We start from the raw sequence: 19,704 nt of genomic DNA, 5'->3' as shown, positions 1-19,704 counted from the left end.
ACACACACCTTTTGTTAGCACCAAGTGTATTTTATTTTTTTATTTTATTTTTTCTAGAGGGTTTACTTTTTAAGGTTTAGAGGTTAAGTTATAGTACTAAAACTATATAAATTTTAAAAAACTAAAAAAAAAACTTAATATTCACAAGATGGGCACTATTGAATGTGTAAGATAACAATCCTCTATATATTGTATTATTCCTATTCTATTGTCCCTATTATAACATTAGTATTGCAATGATGTTGCTAGAAAGAATATTCTAACTTGATAAATTACTACAGTTAAAATTACTCAAATTTTATTAAAATCATTTTAAGTTTATCGAAATTGCTTCGACATTGTTGAAGTTATAGTCACAGTGGTTATCGTGGATCAATTTAAAAGATGATAAAAATATAAATTTTAGAAATTAAGGAGCCATTTATGTGAGAACTCTCTAAATATTTTATACATATATAATTCCTGAAATAGAAGTGGTAAATAAGCGAACTAATTAGCCAATTTGTATCATGTGTCAAGTTAGACTTGGTTTGATTTATATTGGTCATATTGGGGATGGCCTAGTTGGCCCAATAAAATAACTTGGTGTATATGTCTCCACAAATTGACTCATTTGAGTAATTTAGATATATTAATTTATTGGGCTCTCATTTCACTTAGTTAAATCATCTAATTGAATGATTATTTGGTTCATCTGGATAAACTAATTCATATTGTTAGGATGGATTAGTTTTGTTAGAGCATCCATATCAATTATCTTATCCAGAAATTTTATCTTAAATTTTGGATCTGCATCAGTTACCATATCCATTCCCTAAATTTAGATTTGATGAATAATGATTCTCTAAATTTAGGGAATGAAATCTTTATCATAAAAATAAAATAATATTTTTTTAATCTCTCTCCTTCCACTCAATCTCTCATTCCACTCATTTCATAAATATAATAATAAAAAATAGAAGAAAGAGAAGAAAATAATAAAAAAATTAAGGATAATGAAAATTTTAGGGTATTTGATATAATGTGTAGTGAAAAATGATTATCTAAATTTAATAAAATGGATCATTTATCCTAAATTTTAAATATAATAATAGAGAAATTGATATGAATATTCTTAAAACCATCCAAATGGAGTTACTTATTTGATTCATTTGTATGGATTAATTATTCAGCCTATCTAGAATTACTTGATTTATTAATCATTTTGTTTGTTTGATTCAAAGACTACTTTCGATCGACTAACTCATTTAAATCGACTAACTTACATAAAGTTATAAAATTACCTTTTCAATCAATCCAAACACGTCTATTTTTTCGGTACGTCGGGTCAATTATTTAGATTCTGATTCACCCTAATTTTTTTTTTTTTTTTGTCCTTTTGGGGCGGTGCGATGGTTAAGACATGGAGTGTTACCATACGAGATTTTAGGATCGAAACTCGGCGTAAACAAGTATAACCTCCCTCATGTCTTAGCTATTTGCACTAATAACTAGTAGTCATCCCCTCGGGGTGAGCGAATCACCTTTTTATCACATGATAATGTAAAAATAGGGAGATTTTCCTTAGATTTTGTCAGCGAAAAGATTTTTGTAAGGGAAGGATCATCCTAATTAAAATTTTCAAGTCAACATCAGTTTCATTTTTCTTTTCAACTTATACTCTCTTCATACTCACCGGACCATCAACCTGGAGGCCGCCGGCTTCCGGCTGCGGCCTTATCCATTAATTAATCCTTTTGACTTTCCTATCTAAACAAAAGTCAACGACTGAAGATCCACGCAAATGAGTCAATCTCAGTAAATATGCTATGGATGAGCTCTTACCTTGCAGCATCTATTAATTAATCCCTTTGACTATACTGTCCAAACAAAAGTCAACAACTGAAGATCTACGCAAATGAGTCCATCTCAGTAAACATGCTATAAATAAGCTCCCACATTGCAGCATCTCCCTCGGAAATCGATCACGATGAAGAGCGCCGTTATTGCTTCCTTCCTCTGCTTGCTACTCTCTACTGCGTTTACTTCCCCCTCCAACGCCGGCGACACGTTAACGCCACGACGGCCCATCTCCGACGATGGAAGTACCTTGACCTCGGACGGCGGCAGATTCCAATTGGGCTTCTTTAGCCCCGTTGCCGGTTCCCTCGACCGCTACATCGGCATTTGGTACAACATCTCCGCCCGCACCGTCGTTTGGGTCGCCAACCGCGGCAGACCGATCACCGGCCGCTCCGGGCACCTCTCCATGTCGGAAAACGGAAGTCTCCTCCTCACCGACGGAAGAAGCTCCACCATCTACTGGTCCTCGAGCTCGCCGGCTTTGGCGGAACCCGAAGCGCGACTCCTGGAGAGCGGCAACTTCGTCGTCATGGAGAACGGAAGCGACCCCAGCAGCTCAGCCGCGTGGCAGAGCTTCGACCACCCTACTGACACCCTCCTCCCAGGGATGAAGCTTGGGTGGAACCTCAGCACCGGACTGAACCGCAACCTCACCTCGTGGGCGACCTCCAGCGATCCGTCTCCAGGAGACTACGTGGCGGGCATCGACGTGGCCGGCGTACCCCAGCTGGTTGCTTTCTCTTATTAGAATTATCAACTCAAGTTGAAAAATTATTTTTCATATTTATTGCCTTTTATGCTGTTTATATATGCTGTGTGTGTGCATGTTAAAATTCCTCGTTTTAAATAACTAAGTGGGAGAGAAATTATTTAAATTCCACGGTCTCCATTACTGGTTTGTAAGTGATGCATTCAAATATGTGCATTGGCTTCGAGTGCCTTCCTTCACATCGGATGAGTTTATTTGTGGATCACTAGATCAAACTCCCTTTATGGATGATTATAGGAAATTATTTAGGTTTGTGTGATCTTCTCCATCTGAAAGGACACAATCCTATTTAATGGACTAAGTATCAAGTAATGGTATACACTTAGGCACATTTAATAGTATCCTCCCCATCGGAATCACTGCTATTATTTGTGTGACCGAAGAAAAATCAACTATTAATTTTATTTGTCATAAAATTATGTTGACAATATAATAAAATTAATGGGTAAAACCTCCTCTTACAAATGTTTGAATTTGTATACGTTCACACTATCTTGACATACAAAATTCATGATGTTTTGAGGTGTTGGTGAATTTAAATGATATTATTTGAGGAATCAATATTATTTTAAATTCTAAAGTTTTGACCAAATATTTTGTGATTATTAGGATTTCAAATGACTTTCAATCCTCTTGCTATTATATTGAAAGAAAATAAACTTACTGGTCCCAATTACATTGATTGGAAACGAAACTTAGACATTGTCTTAACTGCTGAAGGTTACAAGTTCGTACTTTTTGAGATCTGTCCAAAGCCTGCCTAATAGCGATTCTAGTGAAGAGGAGATTGAGTATTGATACGGTTAGTGATGGAGGGGCCCAAGAGAAAAGGATTATAAAAGTCAAGGCCCTGTGGCGGTCAAAAGTCAAGAGGAAGTGGCAGTCAATAGTCATGGTGACTTGGCGGTCAAAAAGTCAAGCTGACGGAGGCCAGTCACGATTGGCAGAGCTGAGCGGAGTCAGCTCGATCCACAGGCCTGCAGTAGGGGCCGGGAAATACAAAGCGCAGAAGCAGGTTGTGATCGACAGAGCTGAGCAGAATCAGCTCGATCTGCAGGTCTACGCTGAAGGGCCAGGAAGTACAAAGCACAGACGCAGGTTGGGATCGGCAGAGCTGAGCGGAGTCAGCTTGATCCATAGGCCTGCAGTAGAGGGCCAGGAAATACAGAGCACAGAGGCCGGTCAGGATCGGCAGAGCTGAGCGGAGTCAGCTCGATCCACAGACCTGCGGTTAAGGGCCAGGAAGTACAAAGCGCAGGATGCAAGTCAGGATCGGCAGAGCTAAGCAGAGGCCAAGAACTGGAAGTATAGGCCAATGGGTCGGAAGCGGCAGAGCTGATCAGAAGTAGCCCGAGCTACAGACCTGCGGTTGAGGGCCAGGAAGTACAAAGCGCAGGATGCAAGTCGGGATCGGCAGAGCTAAGCAGAGGCCAAGAACTGGAAGTATAGGCCAATGGGTCGGAAGCGGCAGAGCTGATCAGAAGCAGCCCGAGCTACAGACCTGCGGTTGAGGGCCAGGAAGTACAAAGCGCAGGATGCAAGTCAGTATCAGCAGAGCTAAGCAGAGGCCAAGAACTGGAAGTATAGGCCAATGGGTCGGAAGCGGCAGAGCTGAGCGGAGTCAGCTCGAGCTACAGACCTGCGGTTGAGGGCCAGGAAGTACAAAGCGCAGGATGCAAGTCGGTATCGGCAGAGCTAAGCAGAGGTCCAGAACTGGAAGTATAGGCCAATGGGTCGGAAGCGGCAGAGCTGATCAGAAGCAGCCCGAGCTACAGACCTGCGGTTGAGGGCCAGGAAGTACAAAGCGCAGGATGCAGGTTGAAGATCAGCGTAGCTATGTCTAGACAGTTAGGGCTGCAGGTCTGCGAGTTGGAGGCCTGGAAATGCGAACCACAGGTGCAGGCTGGTGCGGGGACACAATGGATCGGAGGAGCTAAGTAATACGGGAGCGGAGAATCTCAACGGTCCGTCAGGGGTAATCATTACATACCAACGATGCGGGCGAAGGCGAAGGTTCCTGAAACGAAAAGATGCCCTCATAGCCAGTAGTAGCCTGCCAGCTGTCCCTCATTACAAGACAAAACCCAAGTGCGAAGGCGGAGGTTCCTAAACAGAAAGATGCTTTCACAACAAATAGCAGCGCGACAGGTGTCCAGGACTAGAGGACAAAGCCGGGCGTCTAACGTTTTCTGACAAGGGGGCAGGTTCTAGCAGGAGGACACATAAAAGGGGAGAAATCCCTCGTACGCAGGTACGCGCACACACTCCCTCGTCATTTTTTTCCACAACTGTTTTCCTTTTCTCCTTCTGTCTGCTTTTTTCTGGGGAAAAAGGACCTGACTTGAGCGTCGGAGGGCCTGATCCGGGGACTTTTTCCCTGGGTTTTGGTCTCTAACGTGAGAGGGGGGATCGTCTGAGTGTGCGCAGGGTCCTGCAGCCGCATCAGCCACCCGTGGGGAGCCTGCACCGCCCGCGACTTTCCGTCAACGCCCAGTCCACCGCGACCGGCCTCCGTCCGACTCAGCTTCCGGACGGGATCAAATTTGGCGCCGTCTGTGGGAACACAAGAACCTGTTCCGGAGCGTGAAGATGGAGGACTCCGGTCGAAGCTCTAGCCGGAGGATCAACGTAACTATGACTGCGGGGGAGTACGAGCTTTTCAAGGAGGTTAGGAAGCAGGCCGCCTCCGAAAGACAAGGCACAGTTTCACGACCTCGCCTAGCCCCTGAGGCATCCAAAGAACTAGCTCCCGCTTCCGACAGGAGCTCAAAGAGGAAGCAGCCGGAAGAACTTCCGCGTGCTTCATTCCGAGAGCCCCGCCGCGATTATCATCGGTCCGGACCTCGCGGGCGTAGTCCAAAGAAGGAGGAGCCGCCAGCCTCAGTGGCGGAAAGCTCTCTACACCCGCCTCGGGATTCAGGAAAGGGGAAGGCCGTGATCCTGGCTGAAGATCTGCCCGAAGATCCTGACGATAAGGTACCTTTCTCTGCCCAGATCTTGAAAGAAAGCCTCCCGCGAGGTTCCCGAGCCCCAAACATTGGAGAATATGCTGGGAGCAAGGACCCAGAAGAGCACCTGAGAAAGTTCAAGAACGCGGCTATATTGTATCAATATAGCGATGCCGTCAAATGCCGAGTCTTCCTGCACACTCTGTCTGGATCGGCGCAAAAGTGGTTCGATGGATTGCCCCCAGAATCCATCAGCCGCTTCAGGGACTTCAAAACGGCCTTCCTGCGCCGTTTCGCCAGCAGTCGTAAGTACCAAAAAATCAACTGAGCCCCTGCGAAGCTACATCAATCGATTCAGTCAGGTAGCCAACGCCGTCCCCTCTGCCACCTCTGAGATACTGATGAGCGCCTTCTCCCACGGATTGCGAGAAGGGGAATTCTTCAGGGATCTCATCAAAAACCCCGCCCGGAGTTTTGACGATATGGTAGAGAAAGCTTCGTGCTCCATCAAAGTGGAAGAAGCGCAGGCCGCCAGGCGGAAAGCCGAGAAGACGGTGGCACCAGGCAACCGACCTGAAAGAAGAGCACCACAGCCAGCCCAGCCCTTCCAGCGCATTCAACCCAGGCCTGCCCCCCAGCCCGCTCAGGGAGCCAGGCCAGCTCCGTTAGTCGTCGCCATACAAGCGCCCAGGCCTGGACCAAGGGGAGCACCATATTGCACATATCATCGGTCCAGGACGCACGATCTCAGCAACTGCTTCCAATTCGCCCGGGATTCCAGGCGAGCTGCGGAGCAAGGGAAGAACGGGCTGCAGCTGGACGTGCTCGGCAGGCCCGGCCCGACCTAGCTGGCCCATCTAACCAAGCTGGCCTCGGCGAAGACCGAAGAGACGCCGGAGAACTCGATAATCGGGGCAACGCGGCTGTGCGAGAGATTGGTATGATTTCAGGAGGGCCCACTGATGGGGACTCAGGTCGAGCACGTAAAGCACATAGCCGGCGACAATATGTGGGGGCCGTGGGATGCAGCTACGAGCAGGCATCTGGCCCTGTCCTCAGCTTCGGGCCCCAAGACTTGGAGGGTTTAGAGCTGCCCCACGATGATGCCCTCATAATCAGGGCCGTTATTGCTAATAGCCGAGTGGCTCGGGTCTTTGTGGATACCGGGAGCTCGGTCAACATTTTATTCAGGGCTGCGTTTGAGGAGATGCAGATCGACGCCGCTGAGCTCCAACCTGTAACCATTCCTTGTACGGATTTACAAGTAATGAAGTCAAACCCATGGGTCAGATCAAGCTGGCCATTTCCATGGGCACTGAGCCATTGGTGCGCACGCGGAGGAGCACTTTCATTGTGGTGGATTCGCCTTCCTCCTACAACGTTATCCTGGGAAGGCCAGCCCTGCATGAGTTCCGGGCTGCCGTCTCCACCTTTCACCAGAAGATCAAGTTCCCGGTCGGCGAGCAGGTCGGAGAGGTCAAGGGGGAGCAGAAAGCGTCTCGTAGCTGCTACATAGACATGGTCTGAGTAGAGGCGCGCAAAAGCCGGAGGACGCAAGATGGGGGAGTACACGCTATCCAAGAGGAACCGCTACCTATTACTGAAGAACCGATCTCTTGGGAGGAGGTCCAGCTACACCCCGACAGATCGGAGAGCATCACTCGCATCGCCAGTGACTTACCTCCGGAGCTTAAAGCGGAGCTGATACAGTGTCTGAGCCGCAACTGAGACGTCTTTGCTTGGTCGCCAGAGGAGTTGCCCGGGGTCAGACCAGAAGTAGCCGAGCACAAATTGCATATTATACCCGACGTTAAGCCAGTCAAGCAGAAGAAGAGAAACTTCCCTGCCGAGCAGAATAAAATTATCCGAGCTGAAGTAGAACAGCTCCTGAAGGACACGTCCGGGAGGTGCAATTCCCGTCTTGGCTCTCTAACGTCGTGTTGGTAAAGAAGCCAAACAACAAGTGGAGGGTGTGCATAGACTTTCGCGACCTCAACAAAGTCACTCCCAAAGACTGTTATCCTCTCCCGCGTATCGATCAGGTGGTGAACTCAACGGCTGGTTGTGAAAGGATATCCATGATGGACGCTTATCAGGGATATCATCAAATACCCTTAGCCCAGGAAGACCAGGAGAATGTCAGCTTCATAACGGTTGACGGTACTTTCTGCTATACCGTCATGTCATTCGGACTCAAGAACGCTGGAGCTACCTACCAAAGGATGATGGACAAAGTCTTTCGGGCTCAGATCGGGCGGAACGTAGAGGTTTATGTTGATGACATCCTGATCAAGTCCCCTTTGGCGTCCAGTCTGATAAAAGATGTAGAAGAAACCTGTGGGGCTCTGAGGCAATATGGGGTGAAGCTGAATCCCTTGAAATGTCTGTTCGGGGCCAAAGGAGGGAAGTTTCTGGGCTATCTGGTGACCGAACGAGGGATAGAGGCCAACCCTGAGAAGGTGCAAGCACTTCGGAACATGCAGATCCCTCAGAATCTGAAGGAGACGCAGAAGCTGGTCGGCAGGATAACAGCCCTGTCCCGATTTATCTCCAAATCTGCAGATAGAGCGGCGCCCTTCTTCAAAGTGCTCAGGAAAGCGGCCAAGTTTCAGTGGACGGAAGAATGCACACAGGCCTTTGAAGAGCTGAAGCAGTACCTGGAGTCTTTGCCATCACTGTTCAAGCCTGTTGTGGGAGAGCCCCTTTGGGTCTACTTGTCAGCCACCCCCGAGGCCGTGGGGGCCGTGCTAGTTAAGGAGCAGGATAATGTACAACGGCCGGTGTATTTTTTCAGTCATCTATTGAAGGGGGCCGAGTCTCGGTATACGGCCCTGGAAAAGTTGGTCTATGGACTTGTTCTCATGGCTCGGCGTCTCCGACCGTATTTCTTGGCGCACCCCATTACCGTCTTGACGAACAGTACAATGGGCCGAGCTCTCACCAAGGTGGAAGTGGCGGGTCGGCTTATCAAGTGGGCAACTGAGCTAGGGGAGTATGACATACAATATCAGCCTCGAACCGCAATCAAAGCACAGGCTCTGGCAGATTTCCTGACAGAAGTATACCCAGCGGACTCAGAAGAGGTCTGGAAAATCTACGTGGACGGGTCGGCTACCCATCGGGGGAGTGGTGTAGGAGCACTGCTCATATCCCCACAGGGAGATATCATGCAGTTGGTCGTGCGGTTAAATTTCAGAGCTACCAACAATGAGGCAGAATATGAAGCTCTACTAACAGGCCTGCAAGCAGCTCGGCATGTGGGGGCGAGCCGAGTCATCATATATTCCGATTCCCAGCTGGTAACGCAGCAGACAACCGGGCAATTTGGGGTGAATAGCGAGAGGATGCAAGTTTATAAGGAGGCTTATGAAAAGATGAAGGGAGAATTCAAGGAGGTCACAGTCACGAAAATCCCTAGAGCGAAAAATGAAAGAGCGGATGAGTTGGCTAAAATGGCTAGTTCCCTGAGTACTTGGACGCTCGACCGATCTATAGCGCAGACCTTCCTTGTAGCCCAGATAGATTTACAGAATAACGCGGGAGAAGTAATTGATTGGAGAGCGCCCATAATGAGCTTTCTTCAGCAAGGAGTCATACCCACCAGCCCTGAGGAAGCGCGTATGATCAGGAGGCAAGCCCACTCTTATGCAATGATTGGGGATCAACTGTACAAAAGGTCTTTCTCCAGACCTCTGCTCAAGTGCCTGAATATGGAGGAAGCGGACCAGGCCTTGCGAGAGATACATTCGGGGTGCTGTGGTAATCACGCTGGGGGAAGAACGCTGGCTCGGAAGGTATTGCTGGCTGGTTATTCCTGGCCTACCTTGCAGAAGGACGCACAGAGGTTGGTGAATACTTGTCTATCATGCCAGAAGTACCAGAGCCTGACGCACAGACCTACAGAGTTGCTGAGAACTTCTATAGTATCCTGCCCTTTCGACCAATGGGGTATGGATATCGTGGGGCCTTTCCCGATGGCTACCGGGCAGAGGCGCTTCTTGTTGGTAGCAGTAGACTACTTCTCCAAGTGGGTAGAAGCAGAAGCCCTAGCCAGAATCACTGAAGATGCGGTGATCCAGTTCCTATGGAAAAATATCTTTTGCAGATTTGGCTTACCCCATAAGTTAGTGTCAGACAATGGTAGACAATTCCAGGGGCACAGGATACAGAATTGGTGCAAGGGGTTCGGCATACCCAAGCCTTCACCTCAGTGGCTCATCCTCAAAGTAATGGTCAGACCGAGGTAGTCAATCGGGAGATAGTACGCGGGCTTAAAGTCAAGCTGGATCACATGGGGGGCAGCTGGGTGGACGAGCTCCCAGGCATTTTGTGGGCCTGCCGTACGACGCCCCGAGAGAGCACAGGTCTGACACCCTTCCATTTGGTCTATGGTAATGAAGCGGTGGTTCCTCTGGAGGTCGGGATACCTTCTGTAAGAAGGATGATGTACGACGGAGAGAACACCGAGCGGCGGCTGGCTGAACTGGATTTCATCAGCGAAATTCGTGAGCAAACAGCTACCAGGTTGGAAGCCTACAGACAGAGGATGAGACAGAACTATAATAGGAAGGTGATCCCTCGGTTCTTCGGAGAAGGTGACCTGGTCTGGAAGCAGATAAAGCCCTTAGGGAAAGTGACGAAGTTGGCTCCTCAATGGGATGGACCGTACAAGGTTATCAAGAGATTGACATCGGGAGCCTATTATTTACAAGACGCTCAAGGAAGGAAGTTGGATCGACCTTGGAGTGCCAACTACCTACGGCCCTATCGAGTTTGAGGGGGCTGGCTCTGTGGACGTAGGCTGGATCAGACAAGGAGCGTGGAGGCAGTAGGATAGTCAAGTGAAAACTCGAAAAGACATATGTACATGTAACGATTTCCCAGTTTAAGTGGCTAGTACAGATCATTTGAAAGGAGCAAAAATCTCATCCGGAAAGCCTTGAATGATTAGGTTGTGATTCAAGAAGTCTGCTGCGGGAATGGAGCTCAAGAAGCCCTGCGCGTTCAGTTGCCTGATAACTCCAGCCGCCGTATATGGCACGGTCATAGCAAAGCGTGCTCCAGCCTGGGATAGAAATTCAGGAGAAGTCAGATAAGACATTCGGCTTCGCAGGCAACGAGCTTCTTCTCCCTCTTGATAGGCTGACAAGGCGGTAGACACTCCCGTCAGAGCCACCCGAGATTGAGACAGTTCCTCCCTCAAGGCCTGCAGCTCTGCTTCTTGGGCTACCAACTTAGCTGCCTGAACCTCCAGCTTATTGTCCTTCTCCCGTAGCAGGGTATCTCTGGACTGAGTCTCCCCAACCTGATGGGCGAGCTGTTGCTGATGTCCCGCCTCTTGTGCGACTCTTTTTTCACGCACAGCTCGGAGCTCGTCTCTGACCTGCGTCAGAGACCTTTTTTGCCGCTCAGTCTGGTTGGTTAGAGCTCAAATCTCGGCTCACAAGGCGTGGCTGGCTTGATCGGGATCATTCAGTTGTAGCTCTAGTTCAGAGACTTTGTCCCGGAGGTCTTTGCTTTCATGATGGAGGGTGTGGAAGGATTGGTTCAGCACCAGGGACTCTGCGTGAGTCTGGACCAAGAATAACATCCCTCAGTTAAAGCAAACTCGCATTCAGGAGAAGGAACAAGGTACTTACTTTAGCCCAAGACTTCGAGAACCTATCCATTTGAGCTAAGGGCGACAAGCTACCCATTTGATTCATGCTCTCTGCCCACAAGCTGCCAAGGCAGCCTTTCATCGCCAAGAAGCTAGTAGAGACATCATGTCGTCGAGCCTGAGCTGCTTCAGAGGGGATAGTGGTCCTATAACAATGGCGGGCAGGTTGAGAAGGGCCGGCGGGTTGAGAAGGGCCTGCGTCCGAGCCGGGAGGAGCAGGAGGCGACTCGGGAGTGGGCTCGCCTGATGCCGTGCCACGTTGCTCACCGGGGCTGTCCTCCTCCTGAGGAAGGGGGGCAGAACGAGATGCAGAGGGTCTTCCCCTGTAGGGGTTGGGGGAGGCTGCCAGGGAAATAACGCAACAATAACAAGAGGAAATAATGTTAGAGCCAGCCATGATGACGGCAGGGAACACTGCGGTGATAAGGGAACAACATCGAGTCTGCGAGAAGTCAGACCTGGTCTTCGGCGCCGTCTTTGAAGTTGGGGCTGACCATCAGAGCCAGAATCGTTAGAACGAGGTAGACCCTGGGAGGGGGTCGTGGCATCGCCACCCGCAGCGCCTTGACCAGACAAGTTTCGACCCGCGCGATGAAGAGCCGCGCGACCCCGTCGGGAGGCCCGGGGGTTCCTCGGAAGACCCGCCTAGCTCGATGGCTAGCCTGAGCGTGACCCCGATCCCCGCTGGGGGCGACCTGTGGAGAAGGAGCTTCATGCGCAATGGGGTCGGAAACGGGTTGGACTGCTGCCCCGGGGGAAACGGGGCCGGGATAAGGGAGTAACCTCCTCTCCAAGATTACTCGACCACGTCGCATTATTTCCAGATCGTCTAGGGGCAGGGGCAGAACCTCTGTGGCACGATGCAAGGCCTCCGCTGTAGGCGTCGACACGGAAGGTTATCCTTGTAGAGAAAACAAGCGTAAGCAGGAGAGAAGAGCCAAGCGCGGATTTACCTAATGAGCGCGGCGCCCCGGAGAAGGAGGGATTCAGCCGGAAAAAAGAAAGCATGTCTTCAGATAGCAGTCTCGTCAGATCCAGGCACCAAAGCTCCATTCTTGTCGCCGCTACAGCATAGGAGAGGTCCATGTGAAACTCTTCTAACGCCGGGGCGGAGGAAGTTCAGGTTGCCAACGCATAGGCCAACCTGTCTCTTCGGGAAACCGGAGAAAAAAGAATTTTTTCCTCCAGTTGGCGTGAGGAGAAGGAAGACGGGAGAAAAAGGCAGTTTGACTGCGAGCTTGAAAGTCAAAAAGACCATCGGCACGCCGAGCGAGGGCGAAGAAGCAGTGAAAGAGGGGAGCGGACCAGGAAACTTCGCAAACCTCACAGAGTATCACGAAGCCACATAAAATCTTTATGGAGTCGGGAGTTAACTGACCTAAGGGGATGTTGAAGTAGCGGCACACTCCAGATAGGAAAGGATGTGGAGGTAGACGAAGGCCAGACACAAATTGCTCAGTGAAGAAAGTACACGAACCCGGCGGAGGATCGAAGTAAAGGTTTGCAACAGTAGGGATGATAGGGCGGAAGCTAACAGGGATTTCATAAGTGTACCGTAGGTCATCCCAATCTAACTCGGCAAAGTTCAAAACGCCTGGAAAATGCTACGCCAACAGAGAGACCCAGGAAGGAGAGGCCATGGCAGAAGATAGCGCCTTAGAGGGTGGAGAGGACAACCGCAAAGAAGTGCCGAAGGGGAAGGGACTGATCGCCGCAGGGTTTCAGAGGAAATTAGTCGGCGGCAGCGACGTTTGAGTGCTCTACTGTGATGGTGAAAGAAAGAGTCAGATGATACTTATAGGTATGGTGGGCGGAGGACATTTTCGTAAGTTAACAATGGACGGTAGATGTCGGGTCTGGAGTAGACGAGGAACGCTCTGTGATGAGCTTCGAGAAGATAGCCAGGGTGCATTAAGGGAAAGACAAGGGCTCGATATACGAAGCACCCCCCTAGGAAATTGTTTCAAACAGGACAAAAGTGTACGGAGGGGTCACCAGAAGGCGGATAAGTCAAATCAGCGAGCCGCACGGACACGCGAGGTAGCCTTTGGCCCAGGCCGGCTCAGTAGAAGGGCAGCGATGGGGGGAGAAGCCACGTAGCGAAGGAAAGTAGACAAGGGAAATCTGATCATCAGAGCTCGGCCGAAACCAACGAACAACTGCCCAAAGAAAACAAGCTACAAGTACGCGGGGGGAACGCGGCACAGTTGTCGGATCGTAGGGGAAATCGGAGATAAGCAGGCCGAGGTCAGTACGAGTACACAAATACCACCAAAGAAGAGCCGGTAGCAACGCATCAAAAAGCAAGCGGCATAACATAGTTCTAGTTACACTACATTCGGAGAAGGAGGAGACAGGTTATCAGGAGCCGACCGAGGGAAAGCCGGGTCGGCTGGTTCAGCAGGAGGAGGGGCAAGGGCTTCAGAAGCTTCGGGGATGGCGGCAAGAAGATCCTGGGGAGACACCTCTACGGGGGTTGGAGCGGCAGCAGGAGGAGGAGCAGCCTGGAAGAAGAGCCCGTCATCCACCTCGAAGGAGGGGAAGGTGTCCTGCGGCAATTCCCGGGCCAGGCGAGCAGTATCCAAGAAAGTGGCGGGGGGCGCTGCGCGCAAATAACCTTGCTCGAAGGCTTGTCTCACCCCGCCAGCAGCCCCGTAACTCAGCAGCACGACCATCCAGCGCCCCAGCTTCTGAAGGAAAAAGGAAGAACGAACATAGGCCAAGCGGTAGGCCTTCAGCTGCCCGAGCTCTCCCGCCATGTACTTTGCCATGGCGTCCTTGTCCTGGGTAGCCTCCGCGCGAGCTGCAGCCAGGTCACTCTGGCCCTGAGACACTGCCTCCTGGGCCCGCGAAAGCTCCGCCTGCAAAGATTGAAGTTGGGCCTGGAAAGCTTCCCACTGAGCTCGCAGGGTGGTTTCTCGACCCACAGCAGCATTGGCCATGGTTTGGGCTTCAGCCAGCCCCGTTTGTAGGAGATCCGGACCTTGCTTCAACAGGGCCAATTCCCTAGACTAGGCAAGCAACTCTGCCTCTCGGTTTTTCAGTTCAGAGGTCGCCGCTTGACGACATTCCACTTCAGAGGCCAGAGAGGACTCACTCGCCTTTAAGGCCGCCTCCAATGCCCACAGTTTGTTGAATGTGGCGTCAGAAAGGGCCCGGGCGGAGGCCGCTGATTCCCCGGCGGCATGCAGACAGGAGTCTAGGCCTTCCAGGGAGGGCTCAGAAGGAGCTGTGGAAGATGAAGGGGGTTCCAGTTCCCGGAGATGGGCCTTGAGTGCCACATTCTCCCGTTCTAGCTCGGCCGCTCGTTGGACTACGCTCAGACTCGCTGAGCAGGTGGGGAAAGGAGGTTATGGAAACACACACGCACGCCCAGAAGAAGGAAAGAAGGGAAGAAGGGACTCACCGCGACCAGAGAACAAGCAACCTGATCGAGCTCTTCCAGAGGGTATTCGCTTTCCCAGAACTGCCGATGAGCCGATTGCCAGGAGTTGGCCAAGGCCCCGTGGAAGTCGACCCTGCCAAAAAAAGGGGATGAAGTAGCAGCCGGCACGTTCGCCGGGTCAGTCGCCGAAGGAAGCCTCCAGAGGGCCCTAAAGGCCCAGTCCGGGGAGGGCGGTTCAGAAATAGGCACGGCCGAGCTCGTTGGTATCAAAGGGGAGGAGGCTGGAGGAGTCAACGAATCCAGGGGTTGGCCACCAGAAGGTGAAGGCGGGGCAGGTAGCACGCTCTGGAGTGGCGCCGTAGTAAGTCGGTCTGACGGCGGGCCTGCCACCTCCAGGTCATAGGCCTGTTCCTAGCCCAAACTTGTCTCCTGAGCCGAGCTCGTGCCCGAATACTTGGAGGGGGAAGAAAGAACCACCACGCGTTGGCGCTGTGAAGGTGGAGGAGAAGTGGCAGTGACCGGGGCCGTCCGTTTGCTATTTCGCGTCACACGCAGCCGCAGAGTAGGACGGAGAGGAGGAGCCTGTCTAGTGGGCGAAGAAGCAGTCGCAGGTTGATCGGAGGTGTGGGACAATGCTGGGTCTGCAGCGCTGGGAGAAGGTAGCACTGCGAACGGCGGGGCAATCACAACATCAGAGGTCCGAAGGCAGCAGCTGGATCAGAAGGTAGGCCTGGTGTCAGCTCCTGATGCAGGGCTTCCAGGACAGCAACTGCGGGCGTCTCTTGGCAGGCGAAGGAACGGAGGATAGCAGCCGCTACAAGAATAAAAAAGAAAAGGCACCTCAGTTAGCGAAGAGCGGCGTGCAAGAATAGACAACTTACCAAAGGGAGCTCCGATTTCTGCAGGGACGGGACTAAGACCGAAGGTGTATAAAATGCCTTCCAGCATCAACACAGACAAGCGAACAAGAACACCGGTCAACTTGTCCGTAGCTACAAAGCAGGCAGATTCATGAACATGTGGGGGGAAAGCCGAAGCCGGGAGGGGGCGCCACTGAGAAGACCCGGCTAAGGGGGAAGGCGGTTTAAGAAAGAAAAAGCGGGACCTCCAGCCCTTATTGGAAGAAGGTAGGCCGTCAAAGAACTTAAAGCCCGGCTTGGCCTGAACGTGAATATCCCCGCCTCGGCTCACCGGAAAGAATAGAAGTGCTGGAATAGGTGAGGCGTCAAGGAAATTCGATAGATACGGCATAAGATGACGGTTTCACAGATAGCTCGAAATACATTGGGAGCAAACTGGGAGACGCCGATGCCGCAATATTGGCACAAGTTTGAAATAAAGGGGTGCAAAGGAAAGTGAAGATCGCCCATAATCTGATCTCTAAAGACAGTGATACAGCCTTCAGGAGGAGACGAAGGATGTTCATTGGGTGATGGGAGTCGAAGCTCATATGAGGAATCCAATTGCAGAAGGGATTGTAATACCGATAGGTCACGGTGGTCCAAATCCGAAAGATAGCATGAATACCAGGGGAGGTCCTTACCATCCATCGTCGCGAGGAAGAAGCAAGCAAGAAGGTTGGAGGCGAGAAGGATCACAGGCCAGGAACGATCAGAAGGGCAGAGGGGTCGCGAGCTCAGGCCGGAAGATGGCAAGTTACACTAACAAGGATGAGCACGGAGGAGGAGAGGAGGAGAACGAAGCGTTGGAAAGAAAGCGGCAGATGACCTTTAGGGTTTATAAAGCCCATTCATGCCTGAGAAGCATCGAGAATCGGGCCGAGTATCTTTTTGGGTAACCCGCCCCGCGCTATCTAAAGGGAAGTAAGCACGGAGGCGTGCGAAAAAGGTATGGAAACTGACGTCAGGAAGCGTGGACCATAAATGCAACGGACAGGTGTCAGCTAGGGATGGCAATGGGGCGGGGCGGGGGCGGGTTTGCCATTCCCATCCCCGCCCCGTTCTTATTTTTTCGGGTTCGGGGATTCCCCGAACCCGAACCCACGGGTTCGGGGATTCCCCATCCCCGCCCCATGTCATTAGTCGAAACTTGCGTGTTAGAGGTCCAAAGTAATTTTGTCCTAGTTAACAATATATACTCCATCTGACCTTCACTGTGGCCTCCTTCAAGAGGGATATTGTATAACTATAGTTCTTTTTCATGAACACACAAGTTTGAAGAAAGTATGTTGACAAGAATTGGCAAAATTACATCATTGCATCTCCCATCATCACAAGTATTCGGGGCGGGTTCGGGGATGGGGATAGTATTCCCATACCCGCCCCAAACCCGCCCCATCCCTGAAAAATCGGGGATCCCCATCCCCATTTCGGGTTTTCCCCGCGGGGCCCCAAACCCGTGGGGAAAATTGCCATCCCTAGTGTCAGCATAAGAATAAACCTATTAAAGATAGGCGCGGCGAGGTAATCATGACAAGGTGTGGCTCTAAAAAAGAGGCCTCCCTTGGTAAGGTCGAGCGGGAGATTTTACAGAGCTGCAAGGGCCAGGCAATCCAGTAGGGGTCGCGCAGGGAACAGGGCTAATCAGCGGAGGTTAGGAAGGCACGGGTTGGCAGTCAGGGGAGCTGCTTACTCGGAGTAGCTAGGCAAGCATCTTGGTGGAGACAGCCCCCATGCCGGTTCGTTAACCACACCAGCATGCAAAGGCACGCGAAGCTCCCACAAGCTAGAAGAGCGTTGCGTGCCCAGGGCCGAATAAGGTTCATGTTCCCTCTCTCCCGCCCACATCCTATACTATGCATGATATGCTTGCAGGAAGACGAGGGATGCGGCAGAACAAGCGCAAAACTGGCGAATAACGCCCAGCCCGGTAGAAGTAATTAAGGCGGTTCAGATGAGGCAGATGGAGGCTGAAGAGAGCATCACATCTGTGCTACTAGCGAGGAGGGTCCAGCAGGTCTCGGACCAGCGCCATCGCCACCGGTCTCGGACCGGAGTATCATTACTGGTCTCGGACCAGCGCCATCGCCACCGGTCTCGGACCGGAGTATCATTACTGGTCTCGGACCAGCGCCATCGCCACCGGTCTCGGACCGGAGTATCCAGACTCTCGTCCCAGTGCGAGTTATAAGTGAGCTCTGCTCTCACGCCCAACGACCTTCTTAGGTCGGCTCCCATGCGAGAATTGAAAGTGAGCCTCGTGCTCACGCCCAACGACCTTTTAGGTCGGTAGTCCCAGACTCTCGCCCCAGTGCGAGTTATAAGTGAGCTCTGTCCTCACGCCCAACGACCTTTTTAGGTCGGCTCCCATGCGAGAATTAAAAGTGAGCCCTGTGCTCACGCCCAACGACCTTTTAGGTCGGTAGTCCCAGACTCTCGCCCCAGTGCGAGTTATAAGTGAGCTCTGTCCTCACGCCCAACGACCTTTTTAGGTCGGCTCCCATGCGAGAATTAAAAGTGAGCCCCGCGCTCACGCCCAACGACCTTTTAGGTCGGTAGTCCCAGACTCTCGCCCCAGTGCGAGTTATAAGTGAGCTCTGTCCTCACGCCCAACGACCTTTTTAGGTCGGCTCCCATGCGAGAATTAAAAGTGAGCCCCGTGCTCACGCCCAACGACCTTTTAGGTCGGTAGTCCCAGACTCTCGCCCCAGTGCGAGCTATAAGTGAGCTCTGTCCTCACGCCCAACGACCTTTTTAGGCCGGCTCCCATGCGAGAATTAAAAGTGAGCCCTGTGCTCACGCCCAACGACCTTTTAGGTCGGTAGTCCCAGACTCTCGCCCCAGTGCGAGTTATAAGTGAGCTCTGCTCTCACGCCCAACGACCTTTCAGGTCGGCTCCCATGCGAGAATTAAAAGTGAGCCTCGTGCTCACGCCCAACGACCTTTCAGGTCGGCTCCCATGCGAGAATTAAAAGTGAGCCTTATGCTCACGCCCAACGACCTTTCAGGTAGGTAGTCCCAGACTCTCGCCCCATTGCGGGCTATAAGTGAGCTCGCCTCACGCCCAACGACCTTTTTAGGTCGGCTCCCATGCGAGAATTAAAAGTGAGCCCTGTGCTCACGCCCAACGACCTTTTAGGTTGGTAGTCCCAGACTCTCGCCCCAGTGCGAGTTATAAGTGAGCTCTGTCCTCACGCCCAACGACCTTTTTAGGTCGGCTCCCATGCGAGAATTAAAAGTGAGCCCCGTGCTCACGCCCAACGACCTTTTAGGTCGGTAGTCCCAGACTCTCGCCCCAGTGCGAGTTATAAGTGAGCTCTGCCCTCACGCCCAACGACCTTTTTAGGTCGGCTCCCATGCGAGAATTAAAAGTGAGCCCTGTGCTCACGCCCAACGACCTTTTAGGTCGGTAGTCCCAGACTCTCGCCCCAGTGCGAGTTATAAGTGAGCTCTGCCCTCACGCCCAACGACCTTTTTAGGTCGGCTCCCATGCGAGAATTAAAAGTGAGCCCCGTGCTCACGCCCAACGACCTTTTAGGTCGGTAGTCCCAGACTCTCGCCCCAGTGCGAGTTATAAGTGAGCTCTGCTCTCACGCCCAACGACCTTTTTAGGTCGGCTCCCATGCGAGAATTAAAAGTGAGCCCCGTGCTCACGCCCAACGACCTTTTAGGTCGGTAGTCCCAGACTCTCGCCCCAGTGCGAGTTATAAGTGAGCTCTGTCCTCACGCCCAACGACCTTTTTAGGTCGGCTCCCATGCGAGAATCAAAAGTGAGCTCTGTCCTCACGACCAACGACCTTTCAGGTCGGCCCCATGCGAGAATCAAAAATCAGCCCCTCTTTGAAAATCATAAGCGAGCTCGGTGCCTATGCCTAACTACCTTTCTGAGAGATGTGCCTCACCTTGAGCCGAGCGTTTTCCATAATCAGGTCAGCTACATCTGGTTTTACTTTACGTAAATTTCAAACATGCAGCCAATACGCAGGGCAAGGGATGCGGAGCGCCATCTACCCTACTCCTACAGCGCCAATATTAACTACGAAATCAGGTTTTACACATTCGTCACAGTTGCAATTTTTAAGCACTACATTGACTTTATTATCCAAAATACATGCATGAAAAGAAATCATGAAGCGACTCTAGGCTCTTACACAAGGGCCTATTTCTAAAAACGTGTTTGCTAGATGAAAATTGAGCAGGAG

At 51.4% G+C, this 19,704-nt stretch overlaps 1 protein-coding gene across 1 annotated transcript; it reads left to right on the top strand.

Annotated features, from left to right (window-relative positions):
• Positions 1-1,969: 1,969 nt before the first annotated feature.
• On the top strand, positions 1,970-2,590 carry LOC122022930 (G-type lectin S-receptor-like serine/threonine-protein kinase At4g27290). The gene has a single exon (XM_042581034.1). It carries the CDS (start codon positions 1,970-1,972, stop codon positions 2,588-2,590), a length of 621 nt encoding a protein of 206 aa, XP_042436968.1.
• The last annotated feature ends 17,114 nt before the right edge of the window (positions 2,591-19,704 follow it).

Source organism: Zingiber officinale, chromosome 9B (assembly GCF_018446385.1).
Source record: "Zingiber officinale cultivar Zhangliang chromosome 9B, Zo_v1.1, whole genome shotgun sequence".
Lineage (NCBI taxonomy): Eukaryota > Viridiplantae > Streptophyta > Magnoliopsida > Zingiberales > Zingiberaceae > Zingiber > Zingiber officinale.
Note: the sequence above shows the minus strand (reverse complement) of the source record. Positions and strands in the feature narration are given on the sequence as shown.